Genomic DNA, 20,220 nt, shown 5'->3' with positions numbered 1-20,220 from the left:
GAGGGAATTTCACCATGACAGAGTAATAAAAAACCAAAGCTTAGAGAACCTGGCACAAGCAGTTGATTTATCCACAGCTGTCGGATAGTTTGCATGCAAAATTAATAAATGGTAGATACTTTGGCTTTGGAAATGGCTTTCATAAACAGGCATTCTGAAGCGTAAAGTAGGTCAGTGTTCCTGACGAAGCTCCCCAAGGAAAAAAAGAAAACAGACCATAACGCCTGGCAAACACATTGGATGATTGTGCACCTGTTCTGGACTCCTGACAAACAGGTTCTGCAGGGATATGACAAATAAACCTGTTTCAAAGAGCCAATCTTTCTCCCCTTTTTGAGTAGATAATGGGAAATGTTATACAGTAAGAAACCATTTAAGCAAGGATAAGGTACATGATGACCTGCCATGCAGATGGTCCTTCTGATACTGTATGTTTACTGTGGATCTTGGTGAAGGAGATTGAAGAGTAAAAAACACAAAAAGCACTGACTCTGGTATAGCACTAACTCACAATTTTCTACACAAAAACAAGGAAGAAGAGGTCATTCAGTCCATCTGTCTCCTTTGATTGCTAGTAGCTAATGCTTGGAGAGTTCTAATCCAACTGTTCTCGAAGGAGAGGTTATCATTCAACAATATTGATGGGCAACTTGTTTCAGACCTCCACAACTCTGCATAAAGAAGAGTCCCCTGGTTGTCAATTCACTCTCCTGTAGTTTCCACTTGTGCTGTTTGGATCATGTCTGCCTGTTCACCCAGAAGGAGTTAAGTGGGTTGCCCTTGAAAGTTATGAATACCTGAACAAAGTCCCCCATATTATTTTCTGTTCAAAGGTATTCAAAGGTAAAGAGATTCAGTTCTTTTAACCTCTCAGTGTGGGATATTTCTCTAATGAAGGTAATGTACCTGGTCACACTTCTTTGGACAGATCCCAGAGAATTAATGTCTTTCTTCTGTGCTTGTTGCAAAAAGTAAAAGATTGTGTTAAGGGGTGGTGCATGGTACAATATGTGCAAGACAAGATGCAAACTGTACACAAATACCAAGTTTACTGCAGTCAGCTTTCAAAAGGGTTGCTTTGTTCCTGTGGGGAGTAAAAGACACAGGTACAATTCTCTCTCTATAAACAAACTCTAGACTCTATTTACTCTATTTTCCAAATCACTAAATCATCTCTGGTTAACAAGAAAGAACCAGATGTTGCATCATAATTCAGAGGAACGTTCACAATGTTTCTACACCAGAACATGTTATGTGGCCATGAATGTAAAGTGCTCAGGTTAGAAATGTATGAAATTTGTGATACTGTTATTTTAATTTAAAGCCACATTGCTGAAGAGAGCATGTGTGGAAAAGAAATTAAACAAGTTGTTTTGGTTCTATTTCCATACATTTGAAAACCCTAGGCACCCTGTAGCTTTCTCTAACACTGAAAAAAAACATGGAAACACTGGAGCAGAGCAATAAAACCAGAAATCCCCCCTGCTAATTTATTCATGTACTGTATGTATTTTGGGTTTGCACAAGCAGGAAATCTATTTAACTCACCTAACAAAACAGCATTGAAAGGATCTTTACATATTTATATATTTGCAGCCAAAGAAATGAAAAAATATGCACGAATGAATAAATGATATCACATTTTTACCCAGTGTTGAGATCCAGCTAGAAGACAGTTACAAACATAGAGGGAGAGCAGAGAGACTGGGTCCCCGCTGGTTTCTCAGGCAGAATCAGAACAGGGCACGATAGAGCAGCAGACAAGATCTTAAAAGGAAGGTGTGGCTGTCCTAATGGTTTTACCAACAGTCGCAAATTCCCTTTAAATCCAGTCTGCTGGGATGTCACGGCCCTGCCAGCTGCAGACGAACTCCTTTTGCCACTTTTGAAGACAGCTCCTGTGACATCTGCTTTCAAAGGCATTGGTCACTGTTTGTGGGGAGTGGCCACACAGACCCCACTGTCGTGTTAGAGACTCACAGTCAACCACATGCACAGTACTGCCAGTCTGCAAACACTCACAACGCCCTGTCTCTGGAACAGATACAGCATTACATTTCTGATTTTCAAAAGCAGAGGGAATAATCAAAGACATTCCAAAAGTTCAGGTGTATTTGATTTACATAGAAAAAATGAGATAAACATAAGAAAGTACATATACAGAGAGCTAGAAAGAGAAAACAGCGGATGTGTAATGAATTAAAAAAAATCCATATATAATTTGCAGTACTTTAGAATCGGGAAATTTGTGAAACTGAGAAATTACCCTTTGCTTGATATTGGCAGTTAGAGCAGTTTTGCAGTACTGATAAGTTTCTAAACCTTTACAGCGCAGTGTTAGCATGAAATACTTTGGTCACAAGCGTTGAGTTAAAAGAAGCTCATTCACAGAGTGGAGAAGGAAGAGGAAGGAGCCCACAAAGGTAGCAGATAAGAAGAGGGGAGAAGGAAGAGGACAGAGATCAGCAGTCAGAGCCCAATTCCCCACACCCACTCGCAGTACTCACGTTAACAATGGCTTCCTTTGTTTGAGCCATATCTGATATGACGCCATCCGTGATAATTAGGAGCACAAAGTACTGCGATCCATCCTGCACTGCAGCTGCATATCTGGCAACAACACAAGCATTGGGCTGATATTAATTTGACACCGCAGCCATTATTAATTGTTACTCCCAATCCCTGCTTCAAACCTCAATACAGGACCTCGTACACAAGAACAGCTGTAAGGAAACAGACAATTTATACTCAGCTCTCACCCTCCACCTCACACTCCATTTCAATTTTAGATGTTTTTATGTATTTTCTTGGCTTGAACAAGAGGAATTGGATATACAGTATAATGCTGTAAGTGGATTTTTGAAATTTAATGAGAGTCCAAATTGTTTTTAAAAGCACACAAGGTTACAAGTAGCAGAGAACACACACAGGTGGTGCAGTGATATGGGATGGGATAGCTAAAGCTGCTCCTCCCACTAAACTATTATTTTAGCAGCTCTTCTACCTCAGAACGTTTCAGAACTATTAAGGCCAAAACATTAAAATAGTTACCCTGCTTCTAGCTTTCTTATCTGATGCTCTAAATTTAAAGCTACAGAGAAAGCTTTTAGAAAAGAAAAGCAACCGCTGTGAAAACTTAGTTCTGAGTTGTGTAGCCATCTTGAAGTGTCTTGATATTTTCTGATAAAATCATGCACCTTTTTAAAAAAAAAATGCTCGGAAACTGTGCACTGTAAACTTGTGTTTCACATATGAACAGAACACATGACAGAATCAATGTACCCTTATTAAATTGACGTTTAATCTTATTAAGTTAATTTGCAGAAGAAAATGTGTCACTCCAGTGGTGACTAATAATTTCAACTCTGTGAATGGGTGCTATATTTCAATAAGAATGTATCAGAGAGAATCCAGAGATGAAGCTCCACAAGTTCCTCCCCCTGTCTTGAAAGAAACAGAGCCTATAAATCCTGCAATCACACCATGTCCCAGTTTAACAAGTCTCATCTTGATCTATTGAGATTACTTTTTTAATTACAAATGAGATACCCGTCATAAGCCAATTCAATGCAATTTGTCACACTCTTCTATAAGGATCTATAGCAGGACCTGGTAAAAAATGACTGCTTTTACTCGGGCCTGTCTGAGCTTGATCAAGTTTCTTGTTTACTCAATTTGCACAATGCTGTCAGGTCATTAATTCACACAGATTCAAGCACAGCCTCATCAACAAACCCCATGTTCTTCTAATATACAATGAAGACACCTTCATGTCAAACTCTGCATTTGTATTCACTAAACTGATGACTGCTTATTACTCACAGACGGAAACCATTAAATAAAATTCTGAACAGCACTCCAAGACTGCATTTTGTTCTGCAGAGTTCTGTTGGAGAGCTGGGAAGACAATACATCATTTAACTAAAAACAAACGTTTTCCGTGCAATTATGAGCAATTTACAAATCACCAAGTACCTTTTCTGATTTTTCACTATCTGCCTATTTCCTGGCAGATGATTACTGTACATCTTCGCAATTCCAAAGGAAATTTCAGCTCTGGCACTCCTACCTTGCCACGTGATTGACAACAGGTGCAAAGTTGGTCGGTCCATAGAGCTGAACAGTCTTCAGACTCTGGTGATAAGCTTCTAATATCCCCTCTATTCCGTTACAATATGGGTTTTCAATGTTGCCATTCTGGAAAAAAGAAATCTGTTAGGAATTAAGATCAATATTTGACCTTTGGTATATTTTATGTTTTCTACATAATAAGAAGAATGATTATAATAATAAGAATGCAGACTTATTCTATATTACTTTGTAAAGTTATTATCCTACCCTAGGGGAATTTTCGCAATTTGGAAAACGTCTGTAAGCTTGCCACATTTATGGAACACTTATGCAGAACAGCATTTAATATGGAAATCATTCTCAGGAAGCTTTAGTAGCTGTGTTTACACAGAATTCTATGAATCCATAGTTTTCCAGCACTGCAGACACAAAAGAACATTGCCAGACTAAGTGCTGAGTGCTTTAGCATCAGCTACTTTTCAAACACACCTTGAGGTGAACATTGCGCAAACATAAAATAAATAACAGCAGGCGTTTCACCTTGCAGACTGCAGCTGTTTAAAGCAGGTGAAAATGCCAATGAAGAATGCTGGTACAATGCTTCATCTGCTCGTTAGTTTAATTGAAAGAATTCAGACTCTTTTCCAGCTGGCACGAAGAGATTTGACTGTGAGCCTGTCAGCATGGCTTTGAAGTCTGGTTCAGCAAACAAACTAAGAATATACAGTATGAGCCAGGCACAGTCAAAACTGCAATGCAAAAGTATCATCTATCGTACGTTTACCAGTTTATTCCTCCTAAATAAATCGACACTCTCTTCCAAGCACACAAACACACTGAAGTGATCTTTAAGCACAGTGCACAGGAAAAAGTAAGGGAAAAGTTTAGTTTATTTGCTGATTGGATCTTTCCATGCAATTCAAGAGCCTAAAGCATGTTATTGTGCAATCTGTGTGGAAAGGAAGACAGAAGTAAAGGAATTAAACTGGGAAGGTTGTCCCTTAGGAAACTTTATTGTGGTAACCGTACATGGCAGTTTCAGTTTTTCCCATGACTTTGCAATGATTGTGCCACACATTTACTTTGCTTTGCCATGGGCGGCCAGTGGTGTGCGCTGTTATCATGATAACTCTCTATGCATTGCCATGATTTCACGATGTGCCACCACACTGTAAAATGCTCTAGGACTATCAGAAGAGTCAGAAGGGACCCAAGGAAGCAGGACCAGAGGGGCAAGGAGGGGCGATGTCTAATCACCAGGGGGAACTCGTGAGACACCCGTCCGTCGGGAGGAAGTTTGGCGCCGAAACCCAGCGCGGGGAACATCTTGTCGCTGTCGTAGTCCTGGATGATCTCCCCCACTGCTTTCAGGGCCATAGCATAGGCGTTCATCTGGTAGGGATTCATGTAGTGCAGCGAGGTGGACTGAGAAGGGTTACCTGAGGGGAGCAGCAGAGCACAGGGGCAGTCTGAGAGATTCCCCGTATTGCAGTGACGTTTTCTTTCTTACCCACCCAATTAGGAAATGCAGAGTGTTTCCTTATGTTTCGGCCTGGAGCACTCCTGTTTTATATACAGTATGTTTTATATAACTTTTACATACTGTATCAGGATTTACTGTATATAGTCAATATTTTCTTTAATTTTAGGAAATACTTTAGCTTGGATATTGAAAAGTTTTCACCTATCATATGTTTAGGATACATGGAGCACAGGAGTTCAGGGACCATCCTTCCAGCTGTTTTGGTAAGCTCTGAGCTCCACAGTGCCTTGCAGCTGAGTTAGTGTCAATTGGAGGAACAGCCTTTCTCTCACTGATGTCACAGCAAGCCTGCAGGTGTTCAGGAAGGCCTGGGAGTTTCAGTTTTTCCAAGAACCAAGGTAATCCTGGCCGACTAATCCTACGATGCTCAGCCAGTTACTTGCAGCAGCTTGAGGAAGTATTTTTGTCTCATTTATACCAATAACAGAGAAAACAGTAGGATACATCATTTTTCAGGTTTCTCTGAGCCACACGTGTGCCTGGAAAAAATTAGCAACTATGGGTTTAAAGGTGCACAAAAGTACAACATTAGAGTACGAAAGAGATTTTATAACATAAAAAAATTTACAAAAGCTCTGGTTTGTGTTTGCACTGATACTGAAAAGGCCCATTCGTTAGCATTTGTGTATTTATACCTTGTTGATCAAATTACTCATCTGACTAGTCAGCTGTGACCTATAAAACCTGCTGATCCAGGTAAACAATCAGCTTCCATGTCCAGGAATGCTGCTGATGTGAAGATGATTTTCTTTGTCAAGGGGAGAGCTGGTCGAGTGTGTAATCTAAGCTGCAGATCACCCGGGGGCACCCTAGTGCGAGTCGAGTGACAGGGTCGCAGTGTTGTCATCCCTGGCCTTACAGCACATTAAACCACACTTACCATTGGAGGCGGTGAAGTCAATGGCCACTGTAAAATTGATCTGAGTTCTGGGGAGAGAAGGAAAGAAAAATTAGGTTTGCAGGCCTAGCTGCTGGGTGCTTGCGTCGAAGGCTTCGGTTTGATTTGAATGCTTTGTCTGCGGCTGCATCGTCTAATTAGGATAAATGGAGGAAGCGATTAGATTGCGCTGGTATTAACAGAGAGGGCAGGCTGACGGAACACCCATACATTCCCTCAATTGGGCTGCCCGTGCCTGGTGGGACATTTTATATTGACTCCTCTTGCAATGCTCAGAAACCGCGATTTTTCTTATCTGCCTGTGGAACAAACACTGACTAGTTTCCCTCCTTGATGACCGCGTTGATCGGCAATAATTATGTTTGTTACCAGTAAAGTGTGCAGTAAGTGCGTGTCCCCTGCATTTTAAAATATTTAAAACATACCTCTGCCAAAGCCAATACAATCATTTAAACATTGTTTTGGTAGTATTTTAAAAAGCAGCCCTTGCCCTTTATCATTGCTCGGTTAAAAACCTCAGCAGTCACTCTAATTGCTGTCAAATCTCTAGCTGTCCAAAAGCTTCCATCCACCTGTAGAAAGCAATTACTTCTGGAAGTCTGCGCTTAAATTCTCCCTCCAAGTGGTCTCTCTGTCACCCCTCACGTACAGTAGGTTTACCATGATCAATTCTACACTTCTGCAAGGCTTTATGTCTACATTAGAAATACATTTTTTTCACTGTGCATTTCCTTTCCAGCCTAAACAATACTCTTTGATTTACTATAGTGAGCGTAGTTGATCATGGCATTATCTACACAGCGAAACATGGTGAAACCTTAATGATTGCCAAAATAAATGTTAAATGTCAAAGGCAGTCATGGTTAAAAAAATGACCATAGGCATTTACAATGGTAAACTAAATAAAAGGCAGGCAATCTCTTCTGGTCCAATGATTCCCAAACCAGGTGAGTGTGATGCAGTCTTAAATCCACTCCTCATCTGATATCGAAATTAGATTTAAGACCACAGCACTGCCTGAGAGCTGGTGCCTGCCCGTCCCAAGCCAGAGCGTGCAGGATGGGTGTTAACTAAAGAAGCCCACTGCTTGAAAGTCAGAATGAGGAGATAAATGCCCAGGCAATGATGAATTGCTTGGATAAGCGATTACAGCCCTGGTATGACACAGGGATGCGTCACAGTGTCATGAAAATAATGTACTCCACGTGCACTCTCACCAGTGCTGGTAGTTTTGCCTGCGTTCACCCTAAGAAGGTGCATGGCACTACCTAACACGCACAGACACTTGGAAGCTACCCTGCACTTGCTTTGACCATCACGATCTTTAAAAAGGCAGCCCTAATGAGATAACGAGGCAATCTTGACGTCTGCATGTAATTACTCAGAACAATCCCTTGCACAAACAATATATCCACTGTCGTCGTGGTTATTTAAATTCAGAGCCGATAATTGTGCGAAGCACCGAATCAATATCACTTTGACTGCACATTTTTTTCTGTTAGTTAATAATTATAATTTTCCATTAGAGATATCTGTAATCTGCAAACAGCATCACGCAGCTCTTAATGAAAGACTCCAGTCATGTTTTATTCATGAGAATTCCAAGGCTGACGGTTGAAGACCTTGACAAGACGCAGAATAAACTTGTTTTCTTTCCTGTTATTCCAATTGTTCAGTTCAGTGTGCAGCTGTACTGTAATGAAAGGTGTTTCACTAGAGTCACTTCAATCACTGTGTTCTAGCAGCTCTTAATATTATTGTTGTGCTGTGTCTGGTTCTCATAGTCGCACATTTCCAATCTTGATTATTCTTACAAACCAGCCTTGGTTTTATAACGCTTGTTGCATGACAGGCACTATATAAATAAGATTTTGAAGCAAGAGCACACAAAAATATCAGTGCAACTAAGAAGTCATTTTCATTTCCATTATTACTGTCAAATCCTGATGCACTCCTGTCACAATAGGAAAATAATGTATGAATATATTTTGGATGTTTTGTATTTCTCAAATAATTTGTCCTTGCCTGATGTGTATCACCTCTTCTGCACACTGGGGCTTCTGACAGGAAACCAGTTTGGTGTTCTCACAGTATTGCAAGTACCGTGTGCTTTGGGCCGCCAGGCATCACCACTGAAAATGCTTGGTTCTGTTTGGAGTTAGTTCCTGGGAATCCGTGGATTGAGATCGAATTTGGGTTCACTGAGTGGGAAAGCCACATGAACATCTACAGTAGTTGACAAAACAGTCATCCTCTTGTCAATACGCGAGGCTAGTTCCCCAGAAGCAGTCACACATGTTTGCCTGCTTCCTGCCCTCAGGAGACTTTTAAATTAAAAGCTCGGCCCAGGTTGCAGACTCCAGATGGACAAAAGGCCAGACCTCCCTGATGAGAACGTTTTTATTTATTTTAACCTAATGCTGACCTAGAGGACTTCATCGATTATAAAACACCAGACTACATCCTGCCTCTTGCTTCTGTCTCAGAGACTGGCGGGAGAGATGAAGACTGATTTGATCTCTGCCTCTCTGAAGTACCAAGTAGTGGGCAGTCATTCGCTCTGGAACAATAATGGGAAGGTTGTGGGTTCTAGATTTCCATATGGACACTACTGTCATATCCTCGATCAGAGGCACTTTACACTGATTGCTCCTGTTCACCCACTTTAAAATCAGTACTAGCATTTATATAGGCAAGGGAGGGGAGGGCAGATGTGTGTATGTGTTTGGTTAGCACTACCGAAGCCAGGATCATTTGTGGCTTGATGAGCCATTAAGATTTAAGTATGGATATTCCCTTGATTAGTTCAAGCATTCATCTCTCCCTGTGTTTAGCACACATTTTGGTGTGTTCTGCAAAATACTTTGCAGTGATATGCATACTGTTATTACAATAATCATTGCTATTATTTCTTGCTAAATCACTTCTTGCAGTTTTCTGCCAGCCTATTGCGAAGATGTGATGGTGGCCAATTACTGTAGCGAGTGAGTCATACTGTATTTCAGCAAGAGCCATGCTGCTGCTGAGCTTTATTTGGAATTGGGGTTTTTACGTCTATCTAATGACGTTCTATCATCGTTAACCATTACTTTCAAAAGGAGGGAAAGCATATTGAAAGTGTGTGACGATATTTTGTTTGCAAAGCACTGAATGTCACACGAAATGTCACACATACAGCAGATGGAGCCAAAAATAAAAATCAAAAAGGCAAGGAGACTCTGACCTAGTTACTTGTGAATTGTGTAGTTTATGATCCTTCCAGACCCCAGATTTAAACTGCTGTTTGCTCCACAAAATGGTTCAAAGGGGGTAAAAAAGTACATTCCTGGTCTAAATGAATATTATACAGACAGGCTAAACAAACTGGTTCTCTTTAGTCTTAAATATCACGTAGGAGACTATATTTGGGCTCATCCCAAATGATTACTTTAGCATCACCAGTGAAACAAGGACCTGATGACACAAATGAAAAAACTAAGAAGAAGCACACTGCAGACTGAAATTAAAAAGCACTTCATTTCAAGGAAGTCTGTGGGTGTCTGGAACATGGGAATAACATGGAAAGTGTGTAGCCATTCCCTGGGATCCTTCATGGAACAGCTGAGGAGGGCCCCTATGTTAGTAGCAACCAAACAAGAAAGATCATCTGAATGACCTCCTCTGCTTTATACACTTAGTCCCTGAACTACACTGACTAGACTCACTGAATCAAAAGACAAGGAGTGGTTCAATGAGGTAAGATGCACAGGTTGAGCCCAAAGGTTAAATGCAAGCTGTGATAGTAGCTGACCGAACAAGATTCTCCAGGAAGTGGTGGTTTTCTGGGGTCCACTGGACTTGAGTACCAGGAACATGCTTAACACCTGTAAGCTCGCACTGTTCTCACGACTCCAGTCTTTCCTAACTCTCCTGTATAAAAACACTGGAACAAAACAGTGAGTGTTCCAACAAGCACAAGTTTATGCTAGAAAGAACAGGACGGCTCTCACTCTATGTATGATGGTCAAAAGTCATGACAATGAGGCAAATTTGTTCACAAGTAAGGTTGAAAAATTGCTGTGCTATAAAAATTACATAACCAGAGATTGTACATCAATACAAAACCAGACAATCAGTCCCCTGACACTCAACCCTCTTGGGAATCATTGAGAGTAATGTGGCCATAACAGGTTCAAAACGCAATATGAGCCCTGTTACACATTTAACTGCAAAAGTGCCATCTGTTCAAGAGGTGCCCCGTAGGGCACTGAGACTTTTTATTACAGTAATTGCTACTACAACAGAATTTCCAGGATAAAACCACAATTATTTTTTCCTACTATTTTTTATAACAATACTAATAATTGGCACAGAAAAAGCAACTACAGCTTGTGTTGGAAATGTTCCCAGGTCATTATGGCATGTGGACGGTCATTAGAATTTCTTTACTATCCTCACTAGGACCTTCCAGTGGATCGTGTATGAGAAAAACAGAAATAATTACAAGGATGTTCTAGTTAGGGGCCATAATGAACTAATTCTCCAACAGCACTATACCATATTATTAGTATAGTCACTATCAATGGTTTTTTAGTGATTTTGAAAGCGATTTTGGTATTAATGAAAGTAAAGAGTCAATAGGTTATTTTTAATGAAGATGGTTTCTTTTAAATTAGCCATTGTCTCATTTTGTCACAGTTCCGAAGCATTCCTTACAGGCAGCATTAATCAGGCACACACAGCACACTGTGACGACACCTGGCCCAGGGCAGCTTTCAGCCAAAATTCAATTAGAAAAAATATTCAATAAATCTTCATAAAAAGGTGGTAAATTTTGAATTAACCTTTTCAATTAATGGAAAATGTGACATTTGCCCCTTGCCAGGGCCCCAGATTACAGTACCCGCCTTTCACAATTCATTAAAAAGCCATTCTTTCCAAAAGCTATTACACTGAGCCCGCACTTGAGAAGAGAAATTAAAGAAAAAGGCGCCCGGAAGAAGATCAAGGAATTTGATGTCTTTTCTTTTTCTGCTGTGCTTGACAAAGCGTGCCTGCAAGTGGGCGCAGCACACCGTGTTTCTGTAAATTAGGTCAGACACCGAAGCAGATTGGCCTTCATGGCATTTTCACCTCTGGCACAGGTCTCAGATTGGAACCACATAATAATGAACTGTATTTGCTGGGCTTTGGAGTGGATCAGCAAGAAAGGGTGTAGTCCATCACTGGCTCCAAGTCTGAGCTATGCCATTGGCCAGCTGTGACCAGATGCTGAGTGCCCTTGGTCCTTTACAGCCCAACGCTGTTAAATCCTTGTGACTCGCTGTGGTGTCTGTGATCTAGCAGAGTGGTCAGAGAGAGATGCTTCACTCCTCCATCTGATACTAGTAGTGAGGCAAGCAGTGAGATGACCTGAAACACTGGGTGCCTCAAACCGCCCCCATGAGCAGACCTTTCATTGACTCCGACTCTGTAGTCAATTTATATTGTCACTTTCAAATGTATTTTCCTTTTTCTGCAATGCGCTAGACACTTGCAAACAGGCGCCGCTCTTTGCACGTTTCTGTAAATGCTTCCTTCATTCCATTGTTTCTTGCAGAGCAAAATGAAAAGGGAATATAATTCCCCCCTACCACCAATGGAAAATGTCTGCCTGCTCTAAAAGCACACTATTGTGCTTTTATTGCATATTATTGCAGTGAAGCGGAATTGATTAACAACTGGCAATCAAAAACTTTCAAAGACTATCACTGTGTGTTTAAAAGGATTGCAAATCTGTTACTGGAACAGTGTTAAAACTGAAACAGCCCTGAAAGCAGATTGTCCACACAGACTGAACTAATGTGCTGTATAGAACCAAGGATGTACATTCTGATGTTTCCTCCCTCTTTCTAATCTGACAGTGACTGATGTCTGGAAGTTGTTCCTCATCTGCTGAAGGGACTCTGCAGAAGAGCCAGCCCTGCACAGTAAGAGGCTCTAGCTTCAGCAAGGGTCAGTTATATCAGGGGAGTGCCTTATTTTACAAGTTCAGCGTTAACCTCCTTGAGGGTTACAGCTGAACTCAAATGGCTTATGAACGGGGGTGGGAGCTGGTATACGGCTGCCAGGGAGGGAAAAAGCTGGCCACCTATCGATCAGTGGGGAACCTACTGTCTCAAAAAATCTGCTTTTCATTCATCACAGAGCGTTCAGAGAACAACACAGCATTTCCTGTGTTTTTCATTTCCCGAGCTACAGAGAGGACAGCTACTGTATATAGGTTCGGCAGGTCAGAATTATTCACTTCAAATCGCTCGAGAGAAAGTACGAAATCCCAACCATCTTGCCTCAGCTACCAGATGGGGATCAGAAAACCATGGTTATGAGTCATCTTTAATAGTATCTTTTACAAAAGCTTTCAGACTTTTGCACTATTTAAATGCGCTCATTTGCAAGATCCAAACTAATCCCTGTTATTGAAGTATCAGTTGCTGCTTTCATAGCGGGAATTTGTGGATGTAATTATTATACAGGATTTGCAGTTCTCACACAGGCAGCACAAGCCATTTGTTGGTGATGGAAAAATGTTTTTATGAAAGGGGAGGGAGGGGGGGTGGTGATGCTTATTGGCCTAATCAAGAGCTGTTTATTGAAGTGAGTCCAAGCACCCTTTGGAGAAGACTTCGTCTTTTTTCTCTTGCAAGAACCTCAGGGGAGCTTTCAGTAGCTGTTTCTTTTCCAGTAACATCAAACGTATCGATAAAAAGTGGTGTTCGGAACTGCGTTTGATCCCGGTGAGCACGTACCCTTCCTTACATAAATACCAGACCTTCTCTCAGCTGCATGGCTCCAGGATATAGTAGAGGTTACCGCAGGGGGCCTGTCAATCTGACACAAGCACCGCCAAGGTAAAAGTCAAAGCTTAATCAGTGTGCACTGAGCTAATCTCTGTGGGGTGGGGGCTCATTTTGACTTGAACCACCAAGAAGAGGTCAAAAAGTGAGAGCACATTTCTCAGACAGAGACATAAAAGATAAAAGAGATAAAAGACATAAGGTGTGCTTTGGAAGCTTGGTGGTCCAGTTGTATTATTAGAGGAGTGATATTTTGAAAAATGCTGCTCAGATCTGGTAATCTAGCTGGAACTATCGTCTGAACGGAGGAAAAAAAAAGTATTTATTGAAACTGAAAATTTCCATTCAATACTAAATTCCTTGTATTTTTTGACAAAAATTGTTATTGCATTTTACACCAACAAAAATACATGATGTACAGTATATATGCATGATAAGAATATACAGCATATAGTGCACATGATTTACCCCTGCCCACAGTTCAAGTTCTGTCTCTCTGTCACATCTCCCTGCTCCTGACATGCACAGCCCACGCAAGCAGCAGATGAGCCTTGGCATAAGGCCAGCCCTGCTGTACAGAGGCTTTGTGTGCTGTTTGGCATCCTGGAAGTGACATCAATGTAACAATGTCATCTTACACTATGAGACATGTTATTACATATTATTCCTCATGATTTTAAAACGGCCCTGTAGCCATGAATACAATCCGGGATTGTGCCTGGATGTCACAGAAATCAACCTTGAAGGTTAGCCAGATACTGTACATTGGTCCAGGACTGTTGGTACACTCACTCCATAAACTCTATTTTTCAAGCTGCCGAGTGCACTCTTGTTATGATGACTGAATTACTGAAAAGCTCAGTCATCAAAACATGGGACCAATATGCATGATTCTTGCCTAGCAGCTGCTGGAGATTCGCTCACAGGTGAAACAGAAAGCGCCTGGAGCAGGGATTCTCTCTTTACTGTTCCAAGTCAATGGAAAAGATACTCTTATTCCTCTGAACGCAAAAGGTGGGAATGAAACTTCCATCAGAATGCAGGTTGGAGAAGAGTTCAGGTTTTTTTAAACTGCATACTGTATCAACGCAGGCCAACTTAACCTTCTGCTTTTCCAACCTACATGTACTCCAAGGTAGTACTGTAATAGAAGCTCCTCTTGACTGTTATATTTACCCCACTTATTCTTTTCTTGGCACAGCAAAGATGTCAGCTGGACTTTGTGTTTCACATCGGTTTTCTTTTTAAAGGGTGCAGAAATAACTAGAAGGTAGTTAACTTGTAAACAGGTGGACAGGAAGTACTATAGGTGATGGAACTGTCTTATGACTTTTCATTCTGTGTCTTGTAGTGCTGAAATCAGTCGAAGAGCTAATTAATATTCATACCCATAACACATTGTGACTACTGCTCCCTGCTGCTTAACTCCCAACATAATCTGGAAGGGCATTGATCATTAGATAAGACTGCTTATACTTTTATTTATCAGTACCACAGAAATGTATAAAAATAGCATTTGTAAAATAAACAGAAGACATATTTATACAGGAAATGCTCCAGTTCTCTGTACTCTTCCTTAGTTACGTTGCTGCAAGTTATATTCTTGAATTCCTTTAAGAAGGTCTGCCCATGAACAGTGGCACTGGCATAAAAATAACTCCACAGTGACACCTGCTGGCTGAAGCCATGATGCATTCTACAGCAGGTCGTCTTGTAGGCTATTACCTGACTCACACTGATTCCCAGGATTCCAATGGCTCATTCCCATCCCCACCACTGCCCCTTAGTGCCTGGAGCCTGCATCCCATGGGCAGTCGCTCCGGGAAACTGCCAGATCCCTGCTATTACTCAACATCAGCATCAAGCCTAAACAGCCTCCCCCCCCCCACCTCCAGTACACCCCCTCTCTGATTCATGTTAGTGCCTGGTTGGAAGCTCATTGCCATGTGCATCCGCGTCAATGACAAAACGCTGAGCGGCTCATTCTTACAGGATTAAAGGCACTCGGCGTCCTTTTGTGAAAAGAACAAGAGGGCACAGTGTCTTCATTTACCAAGTTGTTTCTTGGAGCAGGAGACAATGAGAGAGAACCACGCAGGGGTGTACAGCACTCCTCTCATCACTACCAGCAGCTGTGCGTCCAGAGAAGCCCGCTTCTTTGACAAGCTTATTTCCCGATACAGCTCCTGCTAGCAGCAGTGCCATCTTGTTTCTCCCCTTCACAGTGTTGTGTGACCACCAGCACAGCTGCTCAAGCTCTAGCCCTTGAGAAGGGCAGCGTCTTCTGGGTGTTTATACAGCCTGAGCTAATAACTTATTGGCTTAATTGAACAATTATTAGCTTAACTGAAATAATTTAACTCTTTTCAATAGGGCCATTAAAAACCTGCTGGATTGAGGCATCTAGGACTGGAAACGAGGACTTTGTGGTCTGAAACAGAGATGGCAGGATTAGGTCACCCTTAAGTGATCCATTTAGAAAGATTTGAGTGAGCTTTTCAAGGTAATTTGATACACTCAGGAACTCAGGACCCTGAGACCCACAGTATGTCCATACGTCCATATCATATACAGTACTATTGATCTCTGAATGCCTGAATGCAACCTATCCCCTAACTGTTAAAAAGGAAGATGTTCAGTCATGGCTGATCCTTTTGCCTGCACTCTGAATTAGCCCTTCACTATGTGTGGCTTTCACTTTGCAGATATCTTTTTTAAAAACTCAACTGGCAATCTCAGCAGCATTTTCCAAGAAGGGCACAGTGTTCAGGACTAGCCTGGCAAGCAAGGGATGGCATTACAGAAGTCCTCCTCTCCCTGTGGTGCAATGCTGAAGGATTCTGAGAGGTAGCAGGGACACATCACAAACTCACTGCTGCAGACTGGGTTAAGGGCCTAATGACATGTATCATCTTAAAAAGGCATTCTACGTATTCCCCATGGAGCCGTACAGTGAAAATGAAGGGCAATAAACCAGAATCATATGACATTAATGCTTCATTAGAATGAGACAAGCAAAGTCTGTAGCTAAGAATGAGAAGATAGCACATACATACTGAATACGTTTCTTTCTCAAAGCCTCTCTCCCTCACTTTGTGCACTTACCCTCCTTTAATGTAATCGAGGAAGGTGTATTCAGATTCCACTGTGAATGACAGCAGTGTAACCTTGGGACAAGAACATAAAAGGAACTGGTTAAACACCACAAAAAGTCTTAGAGGAGACACATCCTTACTGAAACAACATAACATGCAGCAGTGTTAAACCAAATATCAACAACTTTTCTTTATCAGAAATCTGCCTAGTTCCTTATGGTTGAGGGTTCTGGGTTCAGGGAGAGCATACATAGTCACTGGGACCATTTAGAAGCATCAGTTAAGCCTGTCACCATGCCTTCAGGACATGGGAGGAAACTGGAGTATACAGCATAATGGTAACATACAGTAGGAGAACACACAATCTGAGCTGCAGATTTCACTCACTTGCTTCAAGGCATTACTGAAGGTGTCCTAGACTGCAGTTAGACCCAGGACCCAAGAGCATTAATTAAACAACTAAAGCAGTGCCAATTGCTGCAACACTATGACACCCACAAAAACACCTGTTCAAGGTAGATAAACCAAAAAAACTTATGGGAATTAAGTGTGAATTTTAAAAAAATCATATTAATATTACAAGAGGGATAAACCTTTTATTTAACAGTGATGGCATTACTGATTGCTTCATTAACATTTAAATTATGTGGTTAAATTGTCTGGAGGAACCTTTCCATTGTATGCCATATAATACTACCGCCCTGCACATTTGGCGGTAAATGAATTGTGTTAAAAAATGCAGCGGATTATTGGTCCTACTCTTCAGTCATTGTGGGAACGAAGGAAACGCTTGCACTATAGCAAGATGAACTGTCTGCTGCACAGCAACTTGGGATCTGTTGGAAACGGCATCTTTTCTTTAGAAAAGGGGATATTTGTTCTGAAGTGGATGAGCAGTTGTTTGGGAAGGCTTTACAGACATAGATATGCTTATGCAGAACTAGGTAGGTGAAATAACTATAATTAATACATTTACTAAAAAGAAAATTGATGGTATAGCTCATTTTAGAGATAAAACTCCCATAAAAGTAAAATTCTTGCAGTTGCTGCTGCATTTAAGGATTTATCTCATATTTTTATCCAAGGGCTTCAAAGAATTGTTGAACTGTAATAATGAATAATGCTACATACAGTACTGCTAGATAAAAATAGTACTATAACAAAAAGTCTATAACTTAACAAAGTGAAGCGAGACAGACAATTAGCAAAAAGAAATGGAACTTTTAACAGAAATTCAGGAGGAAGTTCAGATCCTAATCTCATCTACTGTACCTACTGGCTGCTTTTCTAAGTATATGCTATACATCTCACGTCTCTCATGTACCCTATCCACACCCTCGGAGCAGCTCCCTGGCTCATTCCTCAAGAAATTGAGGGGGAGGATCTGTCAGTCTCATCCTTATGGCCAGAGTGCTGTTCCCTCAGCCAGCGAATTCCACCAAACAACCTCTAATCCATTTCAACTCTATATCGCATTTATTAGGATCTGACTGAGCTACTGAAACAAAACAGTACTTAGAGCATATCCGTGTATAGACTGTGAACCTCTGCTGGAGTTCTGCCTTGGTTGTGGGTAATTTAATTCGGGACAGTAATGGGAGCGTTTGAAAAGCTTTCTTCCTGGGTGCACTGTATTGCTACATCCTTTCACTCCCCCCCAGTCTTGACCTCTCCTGTTACTCAAACACTAAATACGGAGAAGGACATGTCGATTTTTCTTACATTCTTCACCTCCGCTCTTCCCTGCCATCTGCACTGATTACACTTAATAACAGTTTCGTGTTCCGACAGACCCACAGTCGGCAATTGCAGCTATTTTGAGATTCGTGCGGACAGCATGTTTTACATAAGGCTGCATTTAAAAGCTCATGGCGTAAGAAACCTTTTGCTTATGTTTTTCCTAAAAATACTATTTTTATTAGCCTACGGGCTGGGTAGAATGTTTATTCGTTTTAATCTTAAGGAAATCTGATTTACTGAAATGTTTTGGGTTTTTGCATTACAAATACTGATCAGGGAGAAAGGTATTTCAATAATGAAATAAAATGCATTAAAATAAAGAAAAGCATGGAAATGTGACCATTGGTGATGCACTCACCGTTCCTGAATTAATGTATTTCTTTTTCTTCATTTTCTTTTTCGGATTCACCACCTGAAATACAAAAAAAACCATACACAGAGGTTCTATATCGCAGTCTAGGGTCCATGAGTACCATGCGCTCTTTGCCGTGAACTTAAAAATAGATACCTAGATTCAATACATCCTGCATTAGAAACACATCTTTTTATGACGCTAATAAAATATGTGGACTGCTGGGTACTTCACAAATGACATGTTAGAAAGAAAATGCAACAGGTAACAGAGCAAGAGACATTCTCCTACTCTCTCTGACTGGTCCAGAGATCTTCACTTACTAGAGTAAGTGTGAGTAAATAATTAAAAGAAGACAAGTTTAAAATAATTAACAATGAACAACAGGAAACAAGTGAAAGTGAAAACTAAGTGAATTTGTAAAACCAAGAACAGGAGACATTTCTTTACTCAAAGGACTGTGGGGGTTTGGAACAAGCTGCCGTCCATAATGTTGAAGCTAATACCGAGACGTGTTTCAAAAAACGGTTGGAAAAAATCTTCAGATTAATTAGCTGCTTACTACCACATTGTCTAGACTGGCCACATGGCCTCCTCTCTTTTGTAAGCTTCTTTATGTTCTAGAGTTTTCACCGGCTGGAGAAGCAACATTCACTTTACATCCAGAGGATATAGCTGAGCCACAGCCCTGAAAACCAACCACAGGAGCCGAAACCACAGAGCGAGACACCTGACAAATGCTTAAAAATTACTGGGACGGAGAAATACGAATATAGAGATAGAACCGTGAGCTCTAGTAATCTGAGCAAACACAACTCACTCTTGTAGCAATCGCTCTCTGTCGCTTTCCTTATCTCGTTCTCTCTTACACTACCTCTCTGCTTGAGTCAGAGCAAGTCAGCAAAATTCCAGGAGAATGTGTTAAAATACACACAAAGCAAAGCCTGACGTTCTAAGAAAAACTGCAGGCTTGCATACAACGCCAAGCTTACAATCTGAGCTGCGTCAGGCATACATGGAACTTATAGTATTTATACTTAGATCATCGCAGTTAGAGATCCGAGAGCTCTTGACAGGAACATTCTGTTCAAGCCCAGAAACATGTGGCTGGGAAAGACAGAACAGATGCAGCTTTGTAACAGTTTTTAAAGCCAGTTTTAAGACGCTGACAGCTAGGCAGTGTGTGGTCAGACACTCTTCATGCAGCAGATGAGCCAGCCATGCCCAGTGGTTAGTGTGAACAAGATTTGAGAGACACATGGAATCCCAATTTTGAACATACATCTTAATCAGAATCACAAAGGAACAAATATTCTTCTCATTATTATTCTTATTAATGCCATTATAGGGACACAGCTGGAGCCTGTGGAGGACTTAGTACAAAAATGGATCTGGATTTTAAGATTTCTTTATTTTGGACTTTTACTATTTTTACTGTTCTTGTTTTAAGAATAGTAAACTGCATAGTTTGATTAATTGTGTCAATGTACTGTGCTTTATGACTGTTTTTGGAGTAACTGGCATGTCTGCATAGAGTTCTTATGATCTTTTATGTCGATGGACTGTGTAAATCATGAATCCCTTGGGGATTAAGTCTGAGCACAAGGGTTATACAGGCCAAATCTCCCTACTAACAGATAACCTTGCCTTGCCCTCAGAAACCCCTCAACCACAAAAATGTCACCTCTGTTGCTTTCCTGCCCTGA

The 20,220-nt window shown here is 41.0% G+C and overlaps 1 protein-coding gene across 1 annotated transcript in view; it reads right to left on the bottom strand.

Moving 5' to 3' along the window:
* Positions 1–20,220, bottom strand: part of cpne5b (copine 5b) — a 129,145-nt gene that overhangs the window by 17,741 nt on the left and 91,184 nt on the right. Inside the window, exons 13-18 of the mRNA XM_088921952.1 lie at positions 18,521–18,574; positions 16,433–16,494; positions 6,495–6,541; positions 5,329–5,510; positions 4,070–4,197; positions 2,508–2,610 (exon numbers count right to left, since the gene is read on the bottom strand). Of these exons, the coding sequence (XP_088778078.1) occupies positions 2,508–2,610; positions 4,070–4,197; positions 5,329–5,510; positions 6,495–6,541; positions 16,433–16,494; positions 18,521–18,574 (576 nt within the window). The remainder of the gene's footprint in view (positions 1–2,507; positions 2,611–4,069; positions 4,198–5,328; positions 5,511–6,494; positions 6,542–16,432; positions 16,495–18,520; positions 18,575–20,220) is intronic.

Source organism: Atractosteus spatula, chromosome 7 (genome assembly GCF_055471065.1).
Source record: "Atractosteus spatula isolate fAtrSpa1 chromosome 7, fAtrSpa1.hap1, whole genome shotgun sequence".
NCBI classification, from domain to species: Eukaryota; Metazoa; Chordata; class Actinopteri; order Semionotiformes; family Lepisosteidae; genus Atractosteus; species Atractosteus spatula.
This window is presented reverse-complemented; position numbering and strand designations above follow the sequence as displayed.